We start from the raw sequence: 21454 nt of genomic DNA, 5'->3' as shown, positions 1-21454 counted from the left end.
TTCATGAAGAACTAACTCAGTACTGGGACCTACGTCATGTGGAAGGCGGTTTCTGTCAACTCATCTGAGTGGGATGTATATCAATTCCAGCCGAATGGGTACAGAGGCAATAAATCATAAATTCAGCGGCAGTTACTGATGCTAGCGACAATACATGAACGCTGTGAAGGTGACCAATGCACGAGAAGAAATAAAATGGGCAGGAGATGAATTGCCGATTTACCTCGGGATGATGTTAAATTTTACGAAATGGACACTCTAGATATCCTCCTGCGATGTTAAAGAAGAGTGAATGATTGCGTTTTTTTTTTTCCTGAGATGCATACTTAACAATTCAGGACAAAAGAATTTTTGAGTGGCGTTTCTGAACGCAATTTTTTCACATAATGTAAGACTTCACTATAACAATCAATATACTGCAGGTCACCCGACAGCAGTCTTGCATTAATTTTTCGTATTAGCGTTTTTGCTCTCGTCAAAAGCGTTCCCCTTTGTTTTTCTATGGCAGTCTTAACTTTCCAATGCCATTGATGGAAACACTTTAAGAAAGACTTTGCTACATATCAGAACAATCGACCATTACCTTCAATACTTCCATAACAGTATCCTACATTTTTGTAATTTTCAAATTTTTTTCGAGAATATTGGACATGTGATGCTGCTTGTCCGGGTATAATTTTATGAGAAGATGCGTTTTAGTTATTCCAAACGTTCGAAATAACATGCAAGTGGCGCAAGGGGGCGAGGTCAGGGTCCCATTAGATGGGGAGTATTCGTGTAGATTGTTAGTTTTACTGCAATAATGCAGTCACCGTGATGCTTACAAGTAAGATGCGATGTTATCAGCACGCCTGGATACTGTTAGGCTGAAGCAGATTTCAAATCAATGTAATTAAGATCATACTTAACAATGAGGGAGTTAGTACACTACACTTACATAACCTTAATTTATTTATATTTAAATGTGTTAGCCACGCTTTCCACCACTGTAAAAAAAAACCGTTATTTCCTAGCACCCAGACGTCAGTAGAGTTAATGATTTTACGGTAGCTGACGCAGTCGTCACCGAATAAGTGATAGAGGAGACGCCAGAGTCAAGCAGGTCGATAATTTAAAATAGTAAAAGCAGAAGACCTAACACCAAGCTGTGTGGTACATAAAATCCTACAGGTGCAGGTGAGCAGCAACGTTATAGAGAAACTAACTACGGTTGTCAAGGAATAACTCAATCCACGTTGTGAAGGAAGCCCACAGTCACCGAAGCCAAGGAAACCATAGGGGACTATTTCTCCTTTTTTTAATTTGTAGTATTGATCAATGGGCAATTCATAGTCTGATTGTTTTATGGATCAAATATAATTGATGAAAAAGTAGAAGAAAAAGGTTGAGAAGAGAAGGTAGAGAGAGCGCCATAGGCGAAATTTGGAGGTGGTGAGTTTGAATTCCACCGGTGGCATGCAGATGTTTTTTTTTCATCTAGAGTCTAATCAGTTATATTTAATACATAAAATATACTATTAAATGCCCATTGATCAGCAGCAAAAATTATGGTTTATAGTTTATTGGGGTTTACCGTGCCAAAGCGACTCAGGCTATGAGGGACACCGTAGTGAAAGCTCCGGATATTTCGACCACCTGGGGTTCTTTAACGTGCACTGACATTGCACAGTACACGGGCCTCTAGAATTTTGCCTCGATCAAAATTCGACCGCCACGGCCAGGATCGAACCCGCGTCTTTCGGGCCAGCAGCCGAGCGCCATAACCACTCGGCCACCGCGGCGTCTGCAGCAGCAGAAAATAAAGAGACAAACATTCCCATATCTTAATTTTTTGGTTTCGGTCACTGTTGGCTTCCTCCATATGTATGTAAAAACGAGCCCCTCATTTTCCTACCCTTCTTTGCTCCATCTACATTAGTTACTTTTGCTGCACGCTCAGGATTTGAAGCTTGATTAGTAAGAGATGACGGTTAATTTTGCCAAATTTGTGCCGAAATCAAAGATTATGTAGTGAGTCTGAGAGCTGGGATCAGATATTAGGTGCACTGATCCAAAACATTATTTAATCAGCACAGCTTCGGCAAATTATTGCTTTTAGTTAACTCAGTTCTCAGCAGTTGTAAATCTGAACTTATCAGTAATAGTTCTCATATAAAAGCGCAAGACGTGCAAAAGCACTAACAATCTTACGACTACATTTCAGCTAAGGTTACGTGAGGCGCCCTTAAGCACTAACGTGAAAGAGGTGTAGGAGTGTCTCTCCAGAGTCGCAAAGTCTATTTTACCAAAGCGTGGTTCGTCTTTATTCGCTGCAGCATTTCTAATTGGCTATCACGATCACAACTGCAGTCTCTCTGGATACCGTTAGCAGCCAGCGAAGGAGCGAAATGGCACCATCACTACTCATCCTGCGAACGGCCAATGTGTCAGATGGAATGAGCCTTTACTACACAGAGACCGAACTCGTGATGTGCTCACAGCGTGTTCAGAAAGGAACGCCGGTTCATGCAGTAAACAGCAGCGCCTAAATCGTCACACCGTTCTCCCCTCCAGGCGCGAGTAGTTCGGCAACTGCACGGGCGAGCAGCGGTTGTAGAGCATCACCCCGAGGAAGCTGGCCACCGCCGAGACGATCATTGCGCACAGCATGGTGATGGAGGAGGTGAGCTCGGGCGAGCCGCTGTCATGGCACGAGAACTCGAACGGCAGCAGGTCGCCGACGGGCCGCCCGGCCACGTTCTGCGGAGTGGCGCATCTGCGTCACCCAGGGATGTGAGTGTGGAAGAGGGAACAGATTGGCGACCAGTCAACACACTCCCGTCGCGATTGATTTATAAACGGGAATGGATGCCTTGCTGAAATATTTATTTAGTTTTCAGTTGGTTACATTACTAAAATGCTTAATTAGGTAGTCAATAAGTTTGTTAGCTAGTGAGTGAGTTAGCTAGGTAGTAATCCGGTTAGCTAACTGGCTAGCTAGTTAGCTAGCTAGCTAGCTAGCTAGCTAGTTAGTTAGTTAGCTAGTTAGTTAGCTAGCTAGTTAGTCAGTCAGTCAGTCAGTCACGTTACTGAAATATTCAGTCGGTTGGTTGCTTAGTTTAAGACGACAGATATTCTATCGATAATGTTTCCGCATCTACAATCTTTCAGAGCGCCTGATTCACCAACCATCATTCACGGCTACACAAGCTAAAGTTAAAAGGCTGTGGCGTTTCAACGTTTCGTGGACGAGTGGTTCTGGCATGCTCGCCCTTGGCAAAGTTCATACTGCAATGACCAACTCAGCACGTGAACTTGTGAGTATAATTACATTCCATACTCGCAAAATTTATCAAAGCACTGCTTACGCTCTCTCCGTCTTTTTAGGGGAAGGGAAAACATGGGTTAGCGATCGAGATCGTGCGCAGCTGAGAGAAACACATTAACGCTGATGCGAAATTTTTATAGCAAAGAGCCGAAGAGCTACATGGTCTAAAAAAACTGCAGAAATCTAAGTATGTTAAGACTCCACATTATTTATTAAGTACGAAGGATTACAGGAGTAAAATTAGAGAAATAAAATTTTAGACAAAAACATGAACTTCTCTTTTTTTTGCACAACTTATATCTGCATAAACGCGTTACCAGAAGATGTAGCGATAGGTAACAGTGTACGCTTCGCTAAACTTATCAATAATGTGTGATTAAATAGAGGTCCATGGTAGACAGAGAGCAGGAAGGTTGTATTCTCGACAACACCTTGTCGAAACGTTGGCTGAGCACACTGAGGCTCCCCCCTGAATCCTTGTTCACTTTTTTTTTGTGTGATAAAGCGAGTTATTCTTGCACTGTGTTGTTATGGCTTGAATAACACGTTTTGAACTGTGATCGCTTTATTTCAAAATTACCGTTGCTTCAATTTCTATTCGCTTGTTTGCTGGTTTGTTTGTATTGTTTTTTACCCACTCTCCTGCTATAATGTTATCGGTGCTGCTCAATATGGCATAAATGAACAAAGTAAGCATTGACGAACACAACAAATTATCCGCAGCGCTATCGGGCTAAATAGGTAGTAATGAGTAAACAATGCCTCTAGCTTCTCTTTCTTTGTTACTAACCTCGCAGTAGTCCTGTTAAACTAATTTGTTCTCATTTAGTCGATGGAAGCTACATATTGTTGGGCACATCCGTTAAGCGACTTACCTGGTAATGCAGACAGATTTCCTACTGAGCATGCGACCGCGGCGTTATCGAGGCGTACTCCTTCAACATCTCAACCCTAAACAGACTCGAGGAAAGGAAAGAGCACGTCATGACCAGTTAAACTATTGACTCATTAGTAACTAACAAAAGACTAATGACATAACGACTGATTAATGACTCTACACGTTTTTAAAACCAAACATGCCTTTTATTCGTCGGCCAGCAAGTATTCCAACTACTTACGTTCTTACTTGCGTATTGTTACTATACATGACAATACAATAGAAATAACGACAACCTATAAGTACCTTTGGTGCACCTTCACTTTCACTTAATGTGGCGTCGCCATATTTATCTCACCCAGCGTCTGCTAACCGTTCACTTGGCCTACTCTAACAAACCTCGGGCATGCCCCTATCCACGTCAAAAAACTTCCCTATACCACCTTAATACGCCCTAAAATCGAATACGCCGCAGCCATTTGGGACCTTGATTTAGCTTACGTTATCACTAACATTGAATAACTGCAGAGCCATGCTGTTCGTCTCAAATTTTCAGACTACTCATCTTTCACAAGCGTCTCAGCATTAAAAGGCAAGTGAAGAGGTTTTAGAATACTACGAGTTTAAAGGGGCCGATTGCTTGAAAACTGCAAGTAAAGCATGCGAAATATTTTTCTGCTAGGATTTGAAATGGTGACGTAATTGGAGAATAGAGCCGCATTTGCGTTCAGGCTTCTCTGCAGTGCACAGCGACTGGAAGAGGCAGCAGTGATGACGTCACGTAGGGTGGCGCTGCGTTTCCAGCCAAGAAATGGTTGTTTCAAGGAAGTAAACCAACGCCACTGAATCGAATGGGCACGAAGCATTGTTTAGTGCTGTTGGAAAACTCACGGCAGCTCATGAGCGAAGGCTGCGGAGGTCTGAAATTTCGGCAACAATAACGCCATCACGACTTTTTCCGCACTGCTCCAACGCAGTGAGCAGAAGCCCGACTATCGCTGCGGTTTTAATCGGCGATTACGTCGCTATGTTAAACGCTAGCGCAAAACTACTTGGCCTTCTTTGCCTAGAAGCTTTACAGATAAGATTTCTTTAAGAGCCTCAAATTCTCAAAAGAACATCACATCACCGTAAACTTGCTCGTTTAACGCTTTTCCATAAACTTTATCACTATCCATCCCTTCGTGACGATTAGTTTCAGACACCTCATATCATCTTTCCACGACATGATCATTCTTTCAAAGATACAGTGTCATTCATCGTCTTATGCCAACTCATTCGTTCCTTGTACTATCACTGAGTGGAACAGTTTGCCATCGGGCACCGCTACAGAAAAAGACAAAAAAATTCCCAGAACTCATTCGCTGTGATGAAAATGTGCTGTGATTATTTTTTTTCTCGTTTTTCTTCCCTTTGTGCAATGACTTGTGTTCTATTTATTGCTTTTATCATTTCATTAGCTGCTCTTAAAATCTTACGTGTTAAGAAAATATATGTATCGCAACTCCCCCCCCCCCCCCCCTCCAATGTAATATCCTCCCATTGAGGGCTTTTAGGGATAACATGAATAAATATATAAATGAAAGATCTCAAGAATCATGCGCTACCGAATCGTCCTAGTTAGTACAGTTGGTTTGTTTCCAAGCCCTTTTTCAAACAATTCTCCTGGCATTGATTTCTAAAAGAAAGCAAGCGTCTGCTCACATTGGCCTGTACGCCGGCGGCAACTCGTCCACGACTGCCGCCATCCAGCGTAGCCGGCAATCGCAGATCCACGCATTTTCGCTCAGGTCCAAGACCACCAGCGTACCCCAGTCCTGGAGCTGCTGGGGAAGACTGTGTAGTCCGGAGTGGCGCAGATGGAGCTCGCTGAGACGCACGTAGGAGCCGCTCCAGTTGTTGTAAAACGCGTCCGGGTGGACCTGCGTCATCTTCGGGTTGTAGCTGAGGTGCAGCTCCTTCAGGTTAGGCATGTCACCGAAAGCGGTTGCCTCGACGCCTGTCAACTGGACGAGGTTGTTGAGGCGCAGCCTCCTCAGAACCGGCAGTCCCCTCAAAAACAACGGTGAAAGCTCGGAAAACAGGTTTTCGCTGAGGTCGAGTGACTCCAGCGAGACAAGGTCCTGTAGACAAGTCGAAGGCACCTCGCGGAAGTCATTTCCGGCTAGACCCAAGGTCGAGAGGCTCGACAAGAAGCGGAAGGCGTTGGGCGTCAAGGTGACGTCTCCCACGTGGTTCATCTGGAGCACGCGCAAAAGGCGGAGAGCCGCAAAGGCGTCGCCGCGCACGTAGAAAAGCGGGTTGTAGTCGAGCACGAGTTCCTCGAGGCTCCGCAACCCGGTGAAGATGTCGTCTCGGAGAACCGAGATCCGATTATAGCTAAGGTCGAGGCATACGACCGTGTCAAGACCCTCAAAACTATCGCGGTTGACAAACCGCAGCAAGTTTTTGGCTAGCGAAAGTCTCTCGAGCGCTGACGACGAGTTCCTCTTTCTCCTGTCGGGCAGCCACCAGCCTCGGGAGATGGAGGTGATGTTGTTATCAGACAAGTCCAGCTGCAAGAGCGTCGGCGCCCACACGAAAGCGCCTCGCTCGAGTCGCGAGATGCTGTTGTGCTGCAGCGACAAGGAGAGGGTCGGCGGCGGAACGAAGATTTCTCGAAGCAACGAGAGGTCGTGGTACGAGCAGTCCATGAGCTGCGGGTGTGGCTGCTCCGGACAGCAGTGGTATTGCGTGCATAAGGTGTTGTTGCCGTAGCTCGTTTCGGGATCTGGCTCACGGGGCGCAGTCAGACCAGCGAGAGCGATTTGCATCGGCACCAGAAGAAGCCCCCAGGACAGAAGTCTCCATTGTCGCGCTCCCATCTTTGCTGCGTGTTACGGCGCTCTCCTGCGGCAGTGGAAAACGATGGAGTCGCGATTAAGTGAGGCTGAAAGCGAAAAGCTGGAAAGGGACTCCCCGTAAGACTGCGTGAAACGTAAATTTTAAATCTCTGAGCGAAGCGTTGAAAAATTACGGATTTAATGTTGCTTCTCGTACCGCTTTACCTATAGTCCGCATCTTGACAATTGTGTTTTGCCATTGCATGCCAAAAAAAGTCCCGTTTCTTTTTATTTAACTGCCATTGCTCACTCTGACCAGAATCCTCCTGGACTGTATCTTTTTAGACATGACCGGCTGATGTAGGAAGAAACTCCTTGATCTCCAGCAAGGCACTGAGGTATTAAAGCGCGATCTGGCAGTATTCGATATTGTTAATAGGGGATTCCAAAACACGCAAGCGAAAAAGGTAGGAATCAGCCACTAAATACCACAGCACTTCTTTGAAGAATGGGGTCGTAAAGGAGGCCAACATGGGTTGTGACTGGACTACGAAAGAAATGGAAAATAAACTTTAGAGAGAGAGAGAGAGAGACAGGTATTTTTTTATTTGACTTCCCAAGCTTTCGCCGCGCACAATGGCTCTTACGCTTAAAGTCGACAGCAGTCATGTCATCGTTGGTTGCTTGCACAATTCGCGACTGTACGCCCACGACTAGTGGGCTTCGTAAATGCGCCCTGCTTTCATACATGAAGATTCGGGGAATTCGAGCAGTTAGGGAAAGCAATCTGAGACCGTAATGGCAACCAGGGCACGTAATGGTAACCAGAGCCATTTCCTGCCGGAAAATCATCCGCTTCGTGTGCGATAGATCGTCCGGCAATTTGGGAAAGTACGTGAGCTCATAAGGATGCAAAGGCGCGCGCACAAAACAAAAAAGGCGGAGACTTTCCGCAATGAGACTACGCCGACCTAATAACACCACCACAGCGAAGCATCCCCACTATCGCAGCGCGCCCCCTTTCGCACGAACGTCACTTGGGCTTCAAAGGGCGAGCGCCGCGATCAACCGGGCGATCTGTGGCCCTCCGGAGTCCGCAAAGCCGCTCGGAAACCCCGCGGGCCCTGTGCCGCAGGAACGTGTCGACGCGACGCCCAGCGGATTCTTTCGATTTCACTGAATCTCGGAACGAGTTGCGCCACTCATTCCTCGACTCATTGACGTTCCTGCCTCAGCGAGACTTCAGCGCCTGTCAATGAGAGCAGGCAACGAACCTCCCCGCGAGATTTCCCCGGAGACGACCGTGAGGATAGGGAAAGGAAAGACAGAGGAATAGCGTCACCTCCGTAATCTCTGGCAGAGCGTGAAAAATGAAGCGCGCAGGGACCGACCCGGGAGCCGAGGGCACGCGCAAGAAGTAATATAATGGACCTCAGTCCCCATGTGGCCGCATGCGATGCTGATTTAGTAAGAGATGTATTCGCGCGCTTACCTGCTATATCCTGGGAACTCACTTTCTGTATTTCGGCCGGTAAATAGAAAACTTAGAACACGAAGGCAGAACGGCGTCAAGCGGTGTAATGAAGGGTACGCACATGTCATAAAATATCTAGCATACGATGGGTATCAACGTACGATGAAGGGATCTGGAGGCCAAGGACAAATGACAGAGTACTGTTCATACCCTGTTATATTAACTACTCTGTTAGACATACTTGCTGATGAGCTAGTTGGTTCATCATAAAGTTGTATGGCGCAAGGGAATGAACGCCATACAACTTTATGATGAACCAACTAGCCCAACAGCAAGTACTTCTGCAACGCATTTCTTCTACTCTGGGCTCTTTTCTGTGTTCACCTCTCTTACATACGCCTGTGATCTCTTGCACGAACCTGATCGCAGTTTCAACTTGCCATGCCATGATCTTTACCTACTGCATTAAGAATCGGATAATTTTACCGGAGCTTCAAGGCATTTTGGGTGGTGTGCAACCTTCATGGGGCCACGCCCGAAGGATCTACAAGATAGGCGCTCTTTCTGTCTCTGTGTCTTTCTGTGTTCGTTCCCTTGCGCCATACAACTTTATTCTGTTAGACATTTCGTTATACTGTGCACAGATAAGGGCTGGAAATTTTAGAAGCCCTTCACGTTAGCAATCAGAAAGAGAACTGTGCAAGTGCTGCCTCCGTAAGGAATAGGCAAGATGCGAGGATAAGCGTAGACAAGAAATAAGAAAAAAGAGATAACAAATCTGACATCAATGCGCGTCTTTTAGTGGGAGGAGATGAAGTTTTGCATGCGAGGGAAGTTTTGCGTGACAATGTTTGATTGGATGAAGCACTTTAAGTCCAGCTCCAGTCCACGTCAAACACCAACTTCTTGTGTCCGCGTCCGTGTGTTCCTCTGGTACCTTTTCAAGTTCTGTCAATGCACCAACTAGTCCAACACGTAGTGTAATTATAATGTTTATTCCTCCGCACTCGGTGAGCAAAGCCGCTGCCGTAATAATAGCTAGTGCACCACCTTCAACAGGCTGACTGCAAAAGTTATCACACTTTTGGCCTCGAAAACATGTGACACCGCCTAATAAACACAACAGTTCCTTGGTGTATTAATGCGTGGTAAGAGACACTAAGTGACGTAAGCCGATGGAGCGCCTACTTCTACCACGTATGGTACTTCGCTTTCCCGTGTATGATTTAATCAGTATGCTTTGCAAGTGGCTGAAGGCTAACACAGAGAAAGTGCAGGAAATCTTGCGATCTGGGAGCATCACCGACTTCCAATACACCTCATTTACAGGTGCATGAGAAGGTCTGTTTCAGTATAAATAACATTGGATTGATTGATTGATTGATTGATTGATTGATTGATTGATTGATTGATTGATTGATTGATTGATTGATTGATTGATTGATTGACACTCGTTCATTCATTCATTCCAACTTTTCTATAAAAAATACGAATCATTCCATCGATGAGAGGCATCAATATCAAGGGACGCTTGCAATTCCCGAAGGATATTCTGGCGGGCTAGTCGGTTCATTGCTGCAAGCCTGCTAGGATATCCTACCTGCGCTGTTATCTCTTTTGATATGTGTCTTTTGTACAGTTTTCCTCGCGTAGTTTTACCGTCAGCACTTCTCCTAGTACGGCAAGGAAGAAGGAAAGAAGAATTCAGGTGCTATGCAGACGTTACATCAAAGTTAACTCGGGTTGCAATAAAGCGGCACCTCACCTTCTAAGAATCTAGACGCTTGCCTGTGTCCCTACAGGCGAACCTATTATGGAAAGGGCCACTCTGGCAAGTTATTTCCACGCGCAAATGTCTCGAACACGTGGAATTCATTAGTGCGCGCTGACAGTACGCGAACTACTGCGCACGCTTCAGCATATAACTGTTTCAAGCTTTTTTTTTCGTCATTTCTTATAAGCAGCGCGAGCCTCAAGGGAAATCTAAACTTCGCTACCTTCTTTAAATGACACGCAGCGAGATCTGGCAGACGCGTGCCGTGACATTTCTGAGCCAGTCAGACGAGGTCATCATCCCTCCTTTTCTTCCTACTCAGCTATTTTGTAATTCTTTTCGCACGTCCGTTGTAAACAGGTGCCTTCGCAGATTGGTCCACGTGGGACGACGAAATGAATAAAGTACCTTCGATCCTGAATTACATCTCTGGCCGTTGACGCTACACAAAAACATTCAAGTCTAGATGACTCCTTACTGGCGCTAAAAAGCCGCATCTGCAAAACCCCGCAATAAATTAGCGTGCAGACGCGGTGGTGCGTTTTAAGCCTGTTAAACCTAAATGTCCTCTAGTTGCTTATTCTCACAGAGACACGGCGGAAGGATGAAAAAGGCCGGGAAAGACAGAGGGTCAGTTAAGCCTTCATTCCGTGACTCCAATTCTTGGCTTCTACCTCTGTTCCAGCCGAGCGGGCGTTGCACATGGAATATACAGTCTGGTAGGAACTGGTCCATTTGATAAACTCACATTAAAGTTAACCGATGCTCAGACCGGCGAAACTTCGCCTCATCAAGAGAATGGCAGCCATTACCGTTTGCATGAACCCAAATGCAAGACCGGCAATTTAGTGCAGCGCTGCTAAAGCTACACTTGCCTTTTAGTGCACGGGCAAGGCATGGCCGGCGCCGAACTTATGGAGGAATGTCTTTATACATCTGATCGGACGCAAAAATAAAGGTTCAGTCCTCCGCTGACAGATGGCGCCACGCTTCGGGCCTGGCTTTAATGCGCGGCAACGATTTGCAAGCTGTGGTGGAGAACCGGTCCCTGCCAGGCTCGAAATCCAGTGAGGCTTTTGACACACATATAGCTTGACAAGCAGCAACGGTTTACGCTATCTGCAGAGTAACACGGTGGGGCTCTCTTTGAGCCACTTGCATTTTTATTTCGTTTCTTTCTTTTTTTAAATCACCTTTTTACCACAGCTGTAGAGTAACCAGCGTGGGGCGGCTGTACGGTGGCTGTGTGTATGTAATATATATATATAGCATTCTTCGTCATAAAAGTAACTATTTAGTTTTAGCTTTCGTAATCTTCTTTCAGTCTGTATTTTGCCGACTTCACCAAATAATATTTGTCTATGGCTACAGGTACGTCGGATGTACCTGTTAAATACCTGTTAAATTATTTTTCCGGGTTATGCTTTTACGCTTTGGCTCAAGGTACATCGGTCGGGCCTAGTAAATATATCCCAGGTGCGTAGGACAAATTTAATCAGTGTTTTCAAAGTGCGATATGTCTTACAAAAGTATCACGAGGACGACGGTGTAAGAGGAAAGGTGTAAGAGGTCGTAAGAGGAAAAATTTTAAATGACACGATTGCATACGTACGGGTCTCGCAGTGGCGCAGGTTTATACCATTGCTTTATCCGTTGCCTGTAATGGGGATATTGTCGTTCGGTGCGCGTACTTCGAGCAAGCCAGCAATGAACAGTTTGCTCTCCTATGACAAGCACAATGTACCATTCGGTAGTATACCGGTTGGCACAGGTCGCTGGGTTGCAGCATGCGAACTGAAAAATTACTACCCGCTATTTGCATGCATATATGATGCACATATGATTTTGTGTCATGTGCCAAAGTCCTCTTCGTGAATGTTGAGGTTTTTCTTGCGACGAGCCGTGCTCTCCAGTCGAAGTTGGGTGTACCGCATCACTGCTCGCCTGTGGAGACGGCCGAGTACAGGTCGCTCTGCTCGCGATGACCTCGAACCCGCGGGTGCTTAAGCTCAATGTACACGAATTTTCGCGAGACGTAAAAGCTGCAGGCTGGTCGCTCTGCAGCGACGGCGTCTCTATTTACCGGGAAAATAATCGCTCATGAGTTCGGCTTTTTGGCTGCTCCTTTGTGCATTGTGGTGGAGCACGTCCTCACCTCAGCAGGCTCGCCGACCCGGTCACTTCCGCTGCTCCACCGCAGTCCTCAAATATATTCAACATCCATTTCGCCATGGTCGTTAGGCAGAATATAAAAATCTTAATCATGAGTGGCAGTTTACCAATTTACCTCAAGAGGAAAGTGTACAACTGCATAATCTTACCGGTACTCACCCACGGGGCAGAAACGTGGAGGCTAACGAAAAGAGTTCAGCTTAAGTTAAGGACAACACAGCGAGCCATGGAAAGAAAAATTATAGGTGTAACGTTAAGAGATCGGAAGCGAGCAGAGTGGGTGAGGGAACAAACACGGGTTAATGACATCCTAGTCGAAATCAAGAGAAAGAAATGGGCTTGGGCAGGGCATGTAATGCGAAGGCAAGATAACCGCTGGTCCTTAAGGGTAACGGAGTGGATTCCAAGAGAACGTAAGCGTAGCAGGGGGCGGCAGAAGGTTAGGTGGGCGGATGAGATTAAGAAGTTTGCAGGCAAAGGGTGGATGCAGCTGGCAAAGGATAGGGTTAATTGGAGGGACATGGGAGAGGCCTTTGCCCTGCAGTGGGTGTAGTAAGGCTGATGATGATGATGATGATGATGATGATGAATTATGAACACCCTGTTTGCATTGTCTGCCGGTAAAGCACAGGTAGCATAGCATTTCCTACAAACTACCACGTATTACCAACGGGTTTTTTGCATAATGAGAGGCGCGTTGTGCTGGGTACGGGCACACTATCCCCAGTACGCATACCTGCGCTTTTGAGGTCGGCGCAGAATCGCAGACGGCGCAAATGCTACTGAACGCTTGCTCAAATTAAGAGCAACTCGAGGTGACAGATTACGAGACTGTTTACGAAGTACGGACCGAAAGGCACTGAGCGAATGCGTATCTCTGCTGGCATAGTACGTGGCGTCATTTGCCGCCGTCGCTTGCATGCAACCTGGTGCGAGTGACAGCGGATCTCGCCGCACGCAACCGGGTGGGAGTGTGGAGGTGTAACAATAGACGAACTTCTCTTTGCAGCTTCTCGAAAGACGAGAATGCAGGGTGAAACTTGTGCATGTTTTGCAGGGAAGAGCACATACTAGGCATCATGATGGGCATACTTTGGACGTGACTTTAGCCATAGGCCTACAGTGACATCTGTCGTACCTTTAATGGGAATGGACTGAGTATTTCGGACATATCTCTAGGCGCTACTAAATAATTTAACATATGCACAGTGATTTTTTTAACCTATTAAAAATTATTTTAAAAACTCCGAGAGATACGTCTGTGCACTCTCTGCATGTGGATTCTGCAGCAAGGCGCACATTATGTGCGTGACAGACATCAGTAATTAGATAGTTACTTAACTAAAATTAACTAACCAGCTTTTTCACTTTGGATTTAAGGGGTACCGTTATATTTCCAAACTGAAGGCTGTCAATATCGAAGGTGAGCCCTATTTTTATATTTTCTTAATCGGCAATGCGGTTCGATTTCTCGAACGTCAAAAATAGGCATTTGAGAGCACGTTGAGTTGTCTTTCCCGCACTACATACTTAAAAAAATGGCGTCGGCAGCATTTGTAGCGCTCAGAAAAACGTTCGCCATTTGTGTTTGATGATGTGCAAAAAAGTGCCTTGATTTCGGCGTCGATACCACGCGCAGCGACGTCAATTTATAAATATGCAATGCTGAAAAGCCAACTCGTCGAGCTTTGAAAGCGCATTTTTGACGTTAGAGATTTCGAACCATATCGCCGAAAAATAAAACTTATAAACATGGCTGAAGTTCAATGTTGACGACTTTAAATTTCCATATATACCTTTGCCTCCTGAAATTTGAAGCAAAAAAGTTGATTAGGTGATTTGCTTAATTAATCGTGTAATTATCGAGCCCTATCGTGTACATAATGTCTGTCTTCTTGTACAATCCATCTGCACAGACCACACCTACGTATTTCTCAGTTTTCAAATGAAAAAACTTTAAATGGTTAAAGAGAAAACACCCTCTATAAACAGCATCATCTTTATATTACAAGCCTCTATTAGCCCGCCGCGGTGGCTCAGTGGTTATGGTGCTCGGCTACTGACCAGGAAGACGCGCGCTTGATCCCGGCCGCGGCGGTCGCATTTCTATGGAGGCGAAATTCGAGAGGCCCGTGTACTGTGCGTTGTCAGTACACGTTAAAGAACCCCAGGGTGGTCGAAATTTCTGTAACCCTTCACTACGGCGTCCTTCATAGACTGAGTCGCTTTGGGACGTTAAATCCCCATAAACCAAGCCAAAACAAGCCCGTATTATGTATAAAGTAACTTTTTGATAGTTGACGCAAATATAAAAACGAAGTAATTATGAATTAGATGAATACCACTCATTCATTCATTTTCGTATAGCAAACGCCAGTAGAACAGCAGGAGTGAAGAAGCCACTTCACAACGAACAAAAACACCTAAAGAAACCTAAAATGGCACCCCTGCTTTAGCAAGAAAATTTCTCCGCTTTACTCGATTGAGCTTTGAAGAGCCGAGAATCAAGATAATCGCGAATTACGTAAGATAATAGCCCATCCGCAGCCTGACCTCCACCGGCTGTGAATCATGCTAATGCGTCAACGTGTTCCTTACTGTCTGCGATGCCTAATCTATGCAAATTAAGCATCCTGTTATGCATATATCCTTGTATTAATTTAACCAACAAGAATTGACGCACGGCGGACAAACTTTCTCGGATGCCAGAACGCGATAAACACTTTACCGGTATACGCTTAGTCAAATAAGCACAACACAACTCTGTTTCCTTAACCGCAGAAAAACCTTCTCTTACGGCGAAAAGACGGTGAAAGTGGGCTGCGCGGTAAGGAGCGAATTACGTCCTCAAGATCTTTGGTAGAGTCGAATGGTGTGCAGCAACGCTGTTTCGTTTTGCTTGCATGCCTAAAACCACCCGCGGTGCCGAATTCTTAAGAATAAATTTACGAAAGAGATTTCTGAGTCCAAACACCATAGAAAATTTACTTTGGTGCAAACCTTTTCCTCGGAAAAATCCACACTGTGGACAGCCACAAAACAAACTCTATTATACAAGCAATCCATCTCAAGCCACCATGCGGAACACTGTTTCCAAAAGAAGACATCGTATGTCGCCGGGTTTGCAAGACACGTACTTTTTTTTCTCCTATCGTTTCCAAAATGGAATTCGAATTAATGCCATTCTCACAGAGAATAAAAGAGGGGAAGGGATTAAATAGTGGTGAGGCCGTTTTTATTATGTTTTTTATCCGTAACTTATCGTCACATGTGGCCGAACTCTTTCATCTTGTGATAGTCAGCCATGCTTTAGTAGTTCAGGCAGCTTCCAGTTCATTTATTCGCTATTAAGCCCACCCTAAATTATTGTTTCCGGATAAATGAAAATAGCTCGCAACGAGAACTCATTAGCAGCCTAAAAAAACTGGAAATTAAATATGTTTTCACGTTTAGAAAATTGCCTCTGCAATAATTGTTGTGATTTTGCTGCTGACAATAAGTTATCTCGATTGCAACTTAAGATACTGTTAAGGCATTCAAGCAACTCATAACCGAGCTTAGAGTGCTGAGCTAAGTAGACGCAAAGAAAATTGCTCTACGCACAACAAAATTCTGTCTCAAAGAAAAAAAAAACTCACAGCACGCAGATCACTCGCAACTTTTTAAGGAAATCGCGATTAACTAACTTTAAACGCGAGTAAAATAGAGATCAGTCTCCAAATGCAAGAAAACGAGGCAATTTTGATAGCGCATACGAGGGGCAATCAAGAAACAAGGCGGTTGATATTACTTTGAAAAAGCGTACAAATAGAGCCCAAGATAAATGGCATGGAATCTTATATAAATTTGCATGCACAAGGTCTTAACTATGTGTTTTTTAGGCGGATAAGAGTTTTGAGGTCGGTTAAGAGTTTAGATGTCACGCAATCATAAATGTTAAAATGGTCTTGTCACATAGAAACTTACATGCCAGATGTCCTGACACATGGAAACCGATATATGTCCTGTCGCGTGGAAACTGACACATGTCCGAATGTGCGATTTCATAATTTTATTTTTTTTGTATACCTAATCAGGTGCATAGTCGTCACAGCTAAATGTATGTTAAGTTTTACTGAAATTGCGGCAGATTTTTTTTTCTAGGTAACGACGATACGACTGCTGACCAAGGGACCATCTCGCCGCACTGATAGGTTTGTCATCGCCACGCGCCGGTGATATAAGAGCCTGTTATAATTTGTCTGGTTTGACTGACAATTTTTTTTATCACCAAGAGCAGCGATCGAAGAAAAGCTTGGGATATTTTCGTATAGCAAGATGAAAATAACCGACAAGCCATCCGTTGAAATTTCATTCCTCGAATCTCGTTGCTGATGTCACGAGGAAATATGCCCCGACAGTTGCAAGCTCATACATGTTACATATACGTCATGCCATTGCGTAAGGCGCACCGGTCGAAATTTAGAAAAACGCTGCTTAAATTCAGAAAAGTGCAGTGCCTATGTCTACTGAGGCCCAAGTACTTTGTACAATCTGAATTTTTCCTTCACAGATCGACAGCTGAATCAAGGTTTCAGCCGCTACGCATTAAAACTAACAGAACTAAGCTTGTACGCCTACGTATCAGAGTCAGAAGTATCAATGGCGTCTATACGATGCAAATGCAATCTGTTCTTAAGGCGCTCGTACAGAATGGTGTCATTAAAAACCTATGTGTCGAGCCTCGGGTGCACCAAGACTCGACACTATTGGAGAAGCATAGCTTGATGGGCCAAGTGGTGCATGATCACGGAAAAAACCAGCAGAAAAGAACGCGTTCGCAAGAAGAAGTAGACAGGACGACGCTGGAAACACTAGATACTAACTACAACAACGTGCTTTTAGAGGCATCATGCAAAATTAAGTAAATGTGAAAATCTGAGCTTCACGGTATTAGGAAGAAAATCACTCTGATTATTAAGTGCACGGTACTGTACTGACACGGAAAACTCATGCTGCTTCCACCGCTCGAATAAAAAGAAGTTACGAGTAGATGTGCGTTAAGTGTGTGGGCGGCGGTACGCGTTCAGTTATAATGTAGCGCTCGTTATTAACCTTGTTGTAAGACACAGAAAATCTGCTTGCGACAACGTTGCTAAAGAATGCGTTGCCAAAGTTTGCTCATTCGGACAGCACTTGAGTACACTACTGATTGCTGAAGGTTTTGGTTTGGTTTGTTAGGTTTTAACGTCCGAAAGCGACTCGAGGGACGCCGTAGTGAAGGGCTCCGAAAATTTCGACCACCTGGGGTTCTTTAACGTGCACCGACATAGCACAGTACACAGACCTTTAGCATTTCGCCTCCATCGAAATGCGACCGCCGCGGCCGGGATCAAACCCGCGTCTTTCAGGTCAGAAGCCGAGCGCCATAATCAATGAGCCACCGCGGCGGCTCCAAAGCAGCATAGGGTTAAAGCCCACGTATGATGGGGAGGGAGAACTTGGTCTTGTGGTGTGATCACCCACTCACCTTGTTCCTTCAAGATCACTGAACGCCTGCCGAAGAGCACTGCTGGAATCACTCGGAATAACACCACCGGCCCTGATGTCGTCGCAGACGCTTCAAGGCACGGCGCGAGCTGGAACACACTGTTATCTTGGAATCAGCCTATATCACTTATCGCTTGAGACGGGCCCCTTCACTGCGTCACCCAGAATCGCTTCCTTTCAACTTTCCTCCTCTCTCGCCCATGGTAGCTGCTTCTGTATCTCCCTTCGACAAGGCTTGGTAAAGCCTTGATATTTCTTCTTGTGATGATAAGAGTTATATCCGCTGACGACTATGTGGTGAAAAGAAAATAGAACGAGTGGCAGTTCAAAGGAAGCAGTTGTGTCAGGTACGAAGCATAGAAAAACTAAAAAGAAATTATGGGACGCTTAACGCGCCGCTTTTGAGGGTATGACTCTATAGCGCTAATGGCACCCTTCAGCGGTTTCTCTTCACACAGTCACCGTTCTTTGTTCACATTACCACATTTGTCGCAACGATCACAATACAGTTTCCACATCCTTGTCTTTGAACGTTTCCACACTGCAGCTTATGCACATAATGATATTCCAATTAGTATATCATTAGCACGCCTCTAGGTCATTCCACTAATTACCCCATTATTAAACTTAAAATTAAGCGAACACCACACACACATCACCTCCCTCCCCCCCTGTCTTGTACCAGAGTCAAGCAAACGTGCCTATGTAGCCTAGTCGGTAACGTGCCTGGATGGCGACCCAGGGGTCGTGGGATCGAGTCCAGACTATAATTCAATGAAGTTCTTCTTTTCGTGAAACCAAATACCTTTTAAAGTTAAGTAATTGGAGACACGTGTCGACCTTTAATTCGCATTCCTTTTTACAAGTATTTTAATTCCAGACATACACGCACGACGTCAGGCGTGACGTGGGTTTCTCGACACAACAATGCCGCAGGGACGACGCCGAGTTCTCCACTGAACGGGAGCCTTAATGCTGCCGCGCTTAAAGAACTCTGGCCATCCACCCGAAACCTTCAAAAGCGGCTTCTGGGCAGGACACATCTACTTACAAACACTTATAAATTTCCAGCGAAAACAAATTGTGCAGTTGCGCGTGTGCATATGGTATCGCGTTTCTGTAAAGCTCCCATACCCTGGCTTCAGCCCCCCATTGAACAACGTTGGTGCAGTAAGTGCAGGTTAAATAAACATACAAACCACAAAGACGCAACTACTGCTTGCACGCAGCACATAGCTTCAGCTCTCTAGGCAGGCCTCCTGCACGTTATAAATCGACGGCTTATTAGTGCTGGCGTTAGTGAGAGGCACAAGCTGACAGGGAAGACTTCTTCGGTTTTTTGTTTGCTTCTTTCGTTGTACTGTAGGACATGATTAAGAACAAAAAACCGCAGTCACAAAGGAAAGCAAAGGGTAGACGCAATAATGCAGTACTAGTAATTACAGGGAACTTTCACCCTTGTCACTTAAAAGGCTGAAATGCTCAAAAGCATTCCGCGGCGGGGTCACAAGGTCATGCTTGAACATGGCACGCGACAAGAAATACCAGCGACAATAGGGGTCACATGTTTCCTCAAGGGCGTGTTGTGCGCGCTGCTTTGTGCTATGGCTAGAGGAGGCAGGGGTGCAGCACGTCTGGGCGGGCCAGCTCCGTGTTTGCTCCGTCGGCGCCATGGGCCAGGCTGCGATTAAGGATGGCAAACATGCCGGGAGCGGTGCCACTGGGAAAAGCAGCGACCTTCGCCATCTGTGCCCGACAAAGTGTCCAGCTGTTGGACCTCTGCACTAGCGCGGCCGTCACTTATCCAGTGGAAGCGCACTGCGCGTTCACACCACGGGCCAACCACGACGGCCGGCGTGGCATGTCCTTGAGATGGCCTGCTTAGATACCACGCAGCTGCGGTGCTCTGGTCCACGCTTATGGGGACAACGCCAACAGCCCGCTTTATAGAAAGCGTCAACCGTGGAGGTTGAGTCCGGTGAGTTGAAAATGAAGGATTTTGTTGCTCCCTGTAATCGACAATTTTTATGTGGCGTGCATCGCATCATCATTTTCAAAAGCGTCAGCCTGATTACACCCACTGCAGAGCAAAGGCCTCTCCCATGCCTCTCCAATTAACCGTGTCCTGTTCAGGCTGCGACTGCTGTATCCCCGCAAAACCTCTTAATCTCCTCCGCCCATATAACCTTCTGCCGCCCCCTGCTACGTTTTTTTTTTCTCTTGAATCTCTTTTCGTGCATCGCATAGAACTGTTGAAATGAGAAAATGTCACAGAAATTTCAGTACAGAAATTACACAAATTTCATCATCATGTCCTTTATTTTTTATGAGAATGGGGCAAACTTAAAAAGGCGAAAAATGGGAAGAGGCGTGCTTGAATTTGAATCGGGAAGCTCGCAGAAAGAGAGAGCGAGATTAGGTAAAAGGCGTGGTTCCGGGTTTATGGAGGTTTAACGTCCAAAAGCGACCCAGGCTATGACAGACGCTATAGTGGAGGGCTCCAGATAATTTCGACCACCTTCGATTCTTTAACCTGCATTCACATCGCAAAGTAAATGGGTCTCTAGCATTTCGCCTCCATCTAAATGCAACCGCCGCGACCGAGATCGAACCCGCTTCTTTCCGGTTAACAGCCGAGAACCACAATCACTGAGCCGCTGTGGCAGCTTTTTAGGGAAAAGGGAGCATGTTTGGTCTAGTAGAGTACCTAATGAGGAGGCCTATCTCAGGTGATATACAATGTTGTGAACAGCAGAAGACGGGTGTGAAATTAATTATAATACATCACAGTGAAACAATTTCAGCAGAAAACACAACACCCACTTCCGCAGAGTGCCCCGCCGCGGTGGCTCAGTGGTTAGGGCGCTCGACTACTGATCCGGAGTTCCCGGGTTCGAACCCGACCGCGGCGGCTGCGTTTTTATGGAGGAAAAACGCTAAGGCGCCCGTGTGCTGTGCGATGTCAGTGCACGTTAAAGATCCTCAGGTGGTAGAAATTATTCCGGAGCCCTCCACTACGGCCCCTACTTCTTCCTTTCTTCTTTCACTCCCTCTCTTATCCCTTCCCTTACGGCGCGGTTCAGGTGTCCAACGATATATGAGACAGGTACTGCGCCATTTCCTTTCCCCCAAAAAACCAATTATCATTATTATTACTTCCGCAGAACAATTCACCGCACACGGCAGCGACGCACGTAGAGATGCCTAATGCGCAGCCGCATAAGCATTTACCAAGCACTTTATCGTGGCAGACGTGAGATCGTCGGATCAGCAGCAGTCAGCAGGCGAGATTCAGCGTGATCGTGAGCGTGAGAAGAAGCGCCAGCGAAGAGGTTCAGTCGTAGTTGAGGCAGAGCGCGAAGCCGCTGGCCTTCGTGGTCAGGCAGAAAGTCGTGGCCAGATGAACGCAGCATACGTTTGGGAGTATCGGTAGCTTACGAGAGAAGCATCCGCCCTAGACATCTCCATGTCCGCGCCCGGACCGTCATTAGAGCAGCAG

The 21454-nt window shown here is 45.9% G+C and overlaps 1 protein-coding gene across 1 annotated transcript; it reads right to left on the bottom strand.

The window, feature by feature from the left end:
• Positions 1–1708: 1708 nt before the first annotated feature.
• On the bottom strand, positions 1709–7042 carry LOC144094593 (uncharacterized). The gene is made up of 2 exons (XM_077628511.1): positions 5889–7042; positions 1709–2755 (listed from the first exon to the last, which is right to left on the bottom strand). The coding sequence occupies exons 1-2, from the start codon at positions 6995–6997 to the stop codon at positions 2533–2535; spliced, it is 1332 nt and encodes a 443-aa protein (XP_077484637.1). The 5' UTR covers positions 6998–7042; the 3' UTR covers positions 1709–2532.
• Between the last annotated feature and the right edge of the window lie 14412 nt (positions 7043–21454).

Source organism: Amblyomma americanum, chromosome 6 (assembly GCF_052857255.1).
Source record: "Amblyomma americanum isolate KBUSLIRL-KWMA chromosome 6, ASM5285725v1, whole genome shotgun sequence".
NCBI classification, from domain to species: Eukaryota; Metazoa; Arthropoda; class Arachnida; order Ixodida; family Ixodidae; genus Amblyomma; species Amblyomma americanum.
This window is presented reverse-complemented; position numbering and strand designations above follow the sequence as displayed.

Excerpts from the sequence above, each read along its gene's own strand:
- LOC144094593 (XM_077628511.1), bottom strand. The coding sequence starts at position 6,997 with ATGCAAATCGCTCTCGCTGGTCTGACTGCGCCCCGTGAGCCAGATCCC. Across the intron at positions 2,756-5,888 it reads CCGCCGGCGTACAGGCCAAT|ATGCGCCACTCCGCAGAACG; the intron begins GTGAGCAGACGC and ends TGGGTGACGCAG.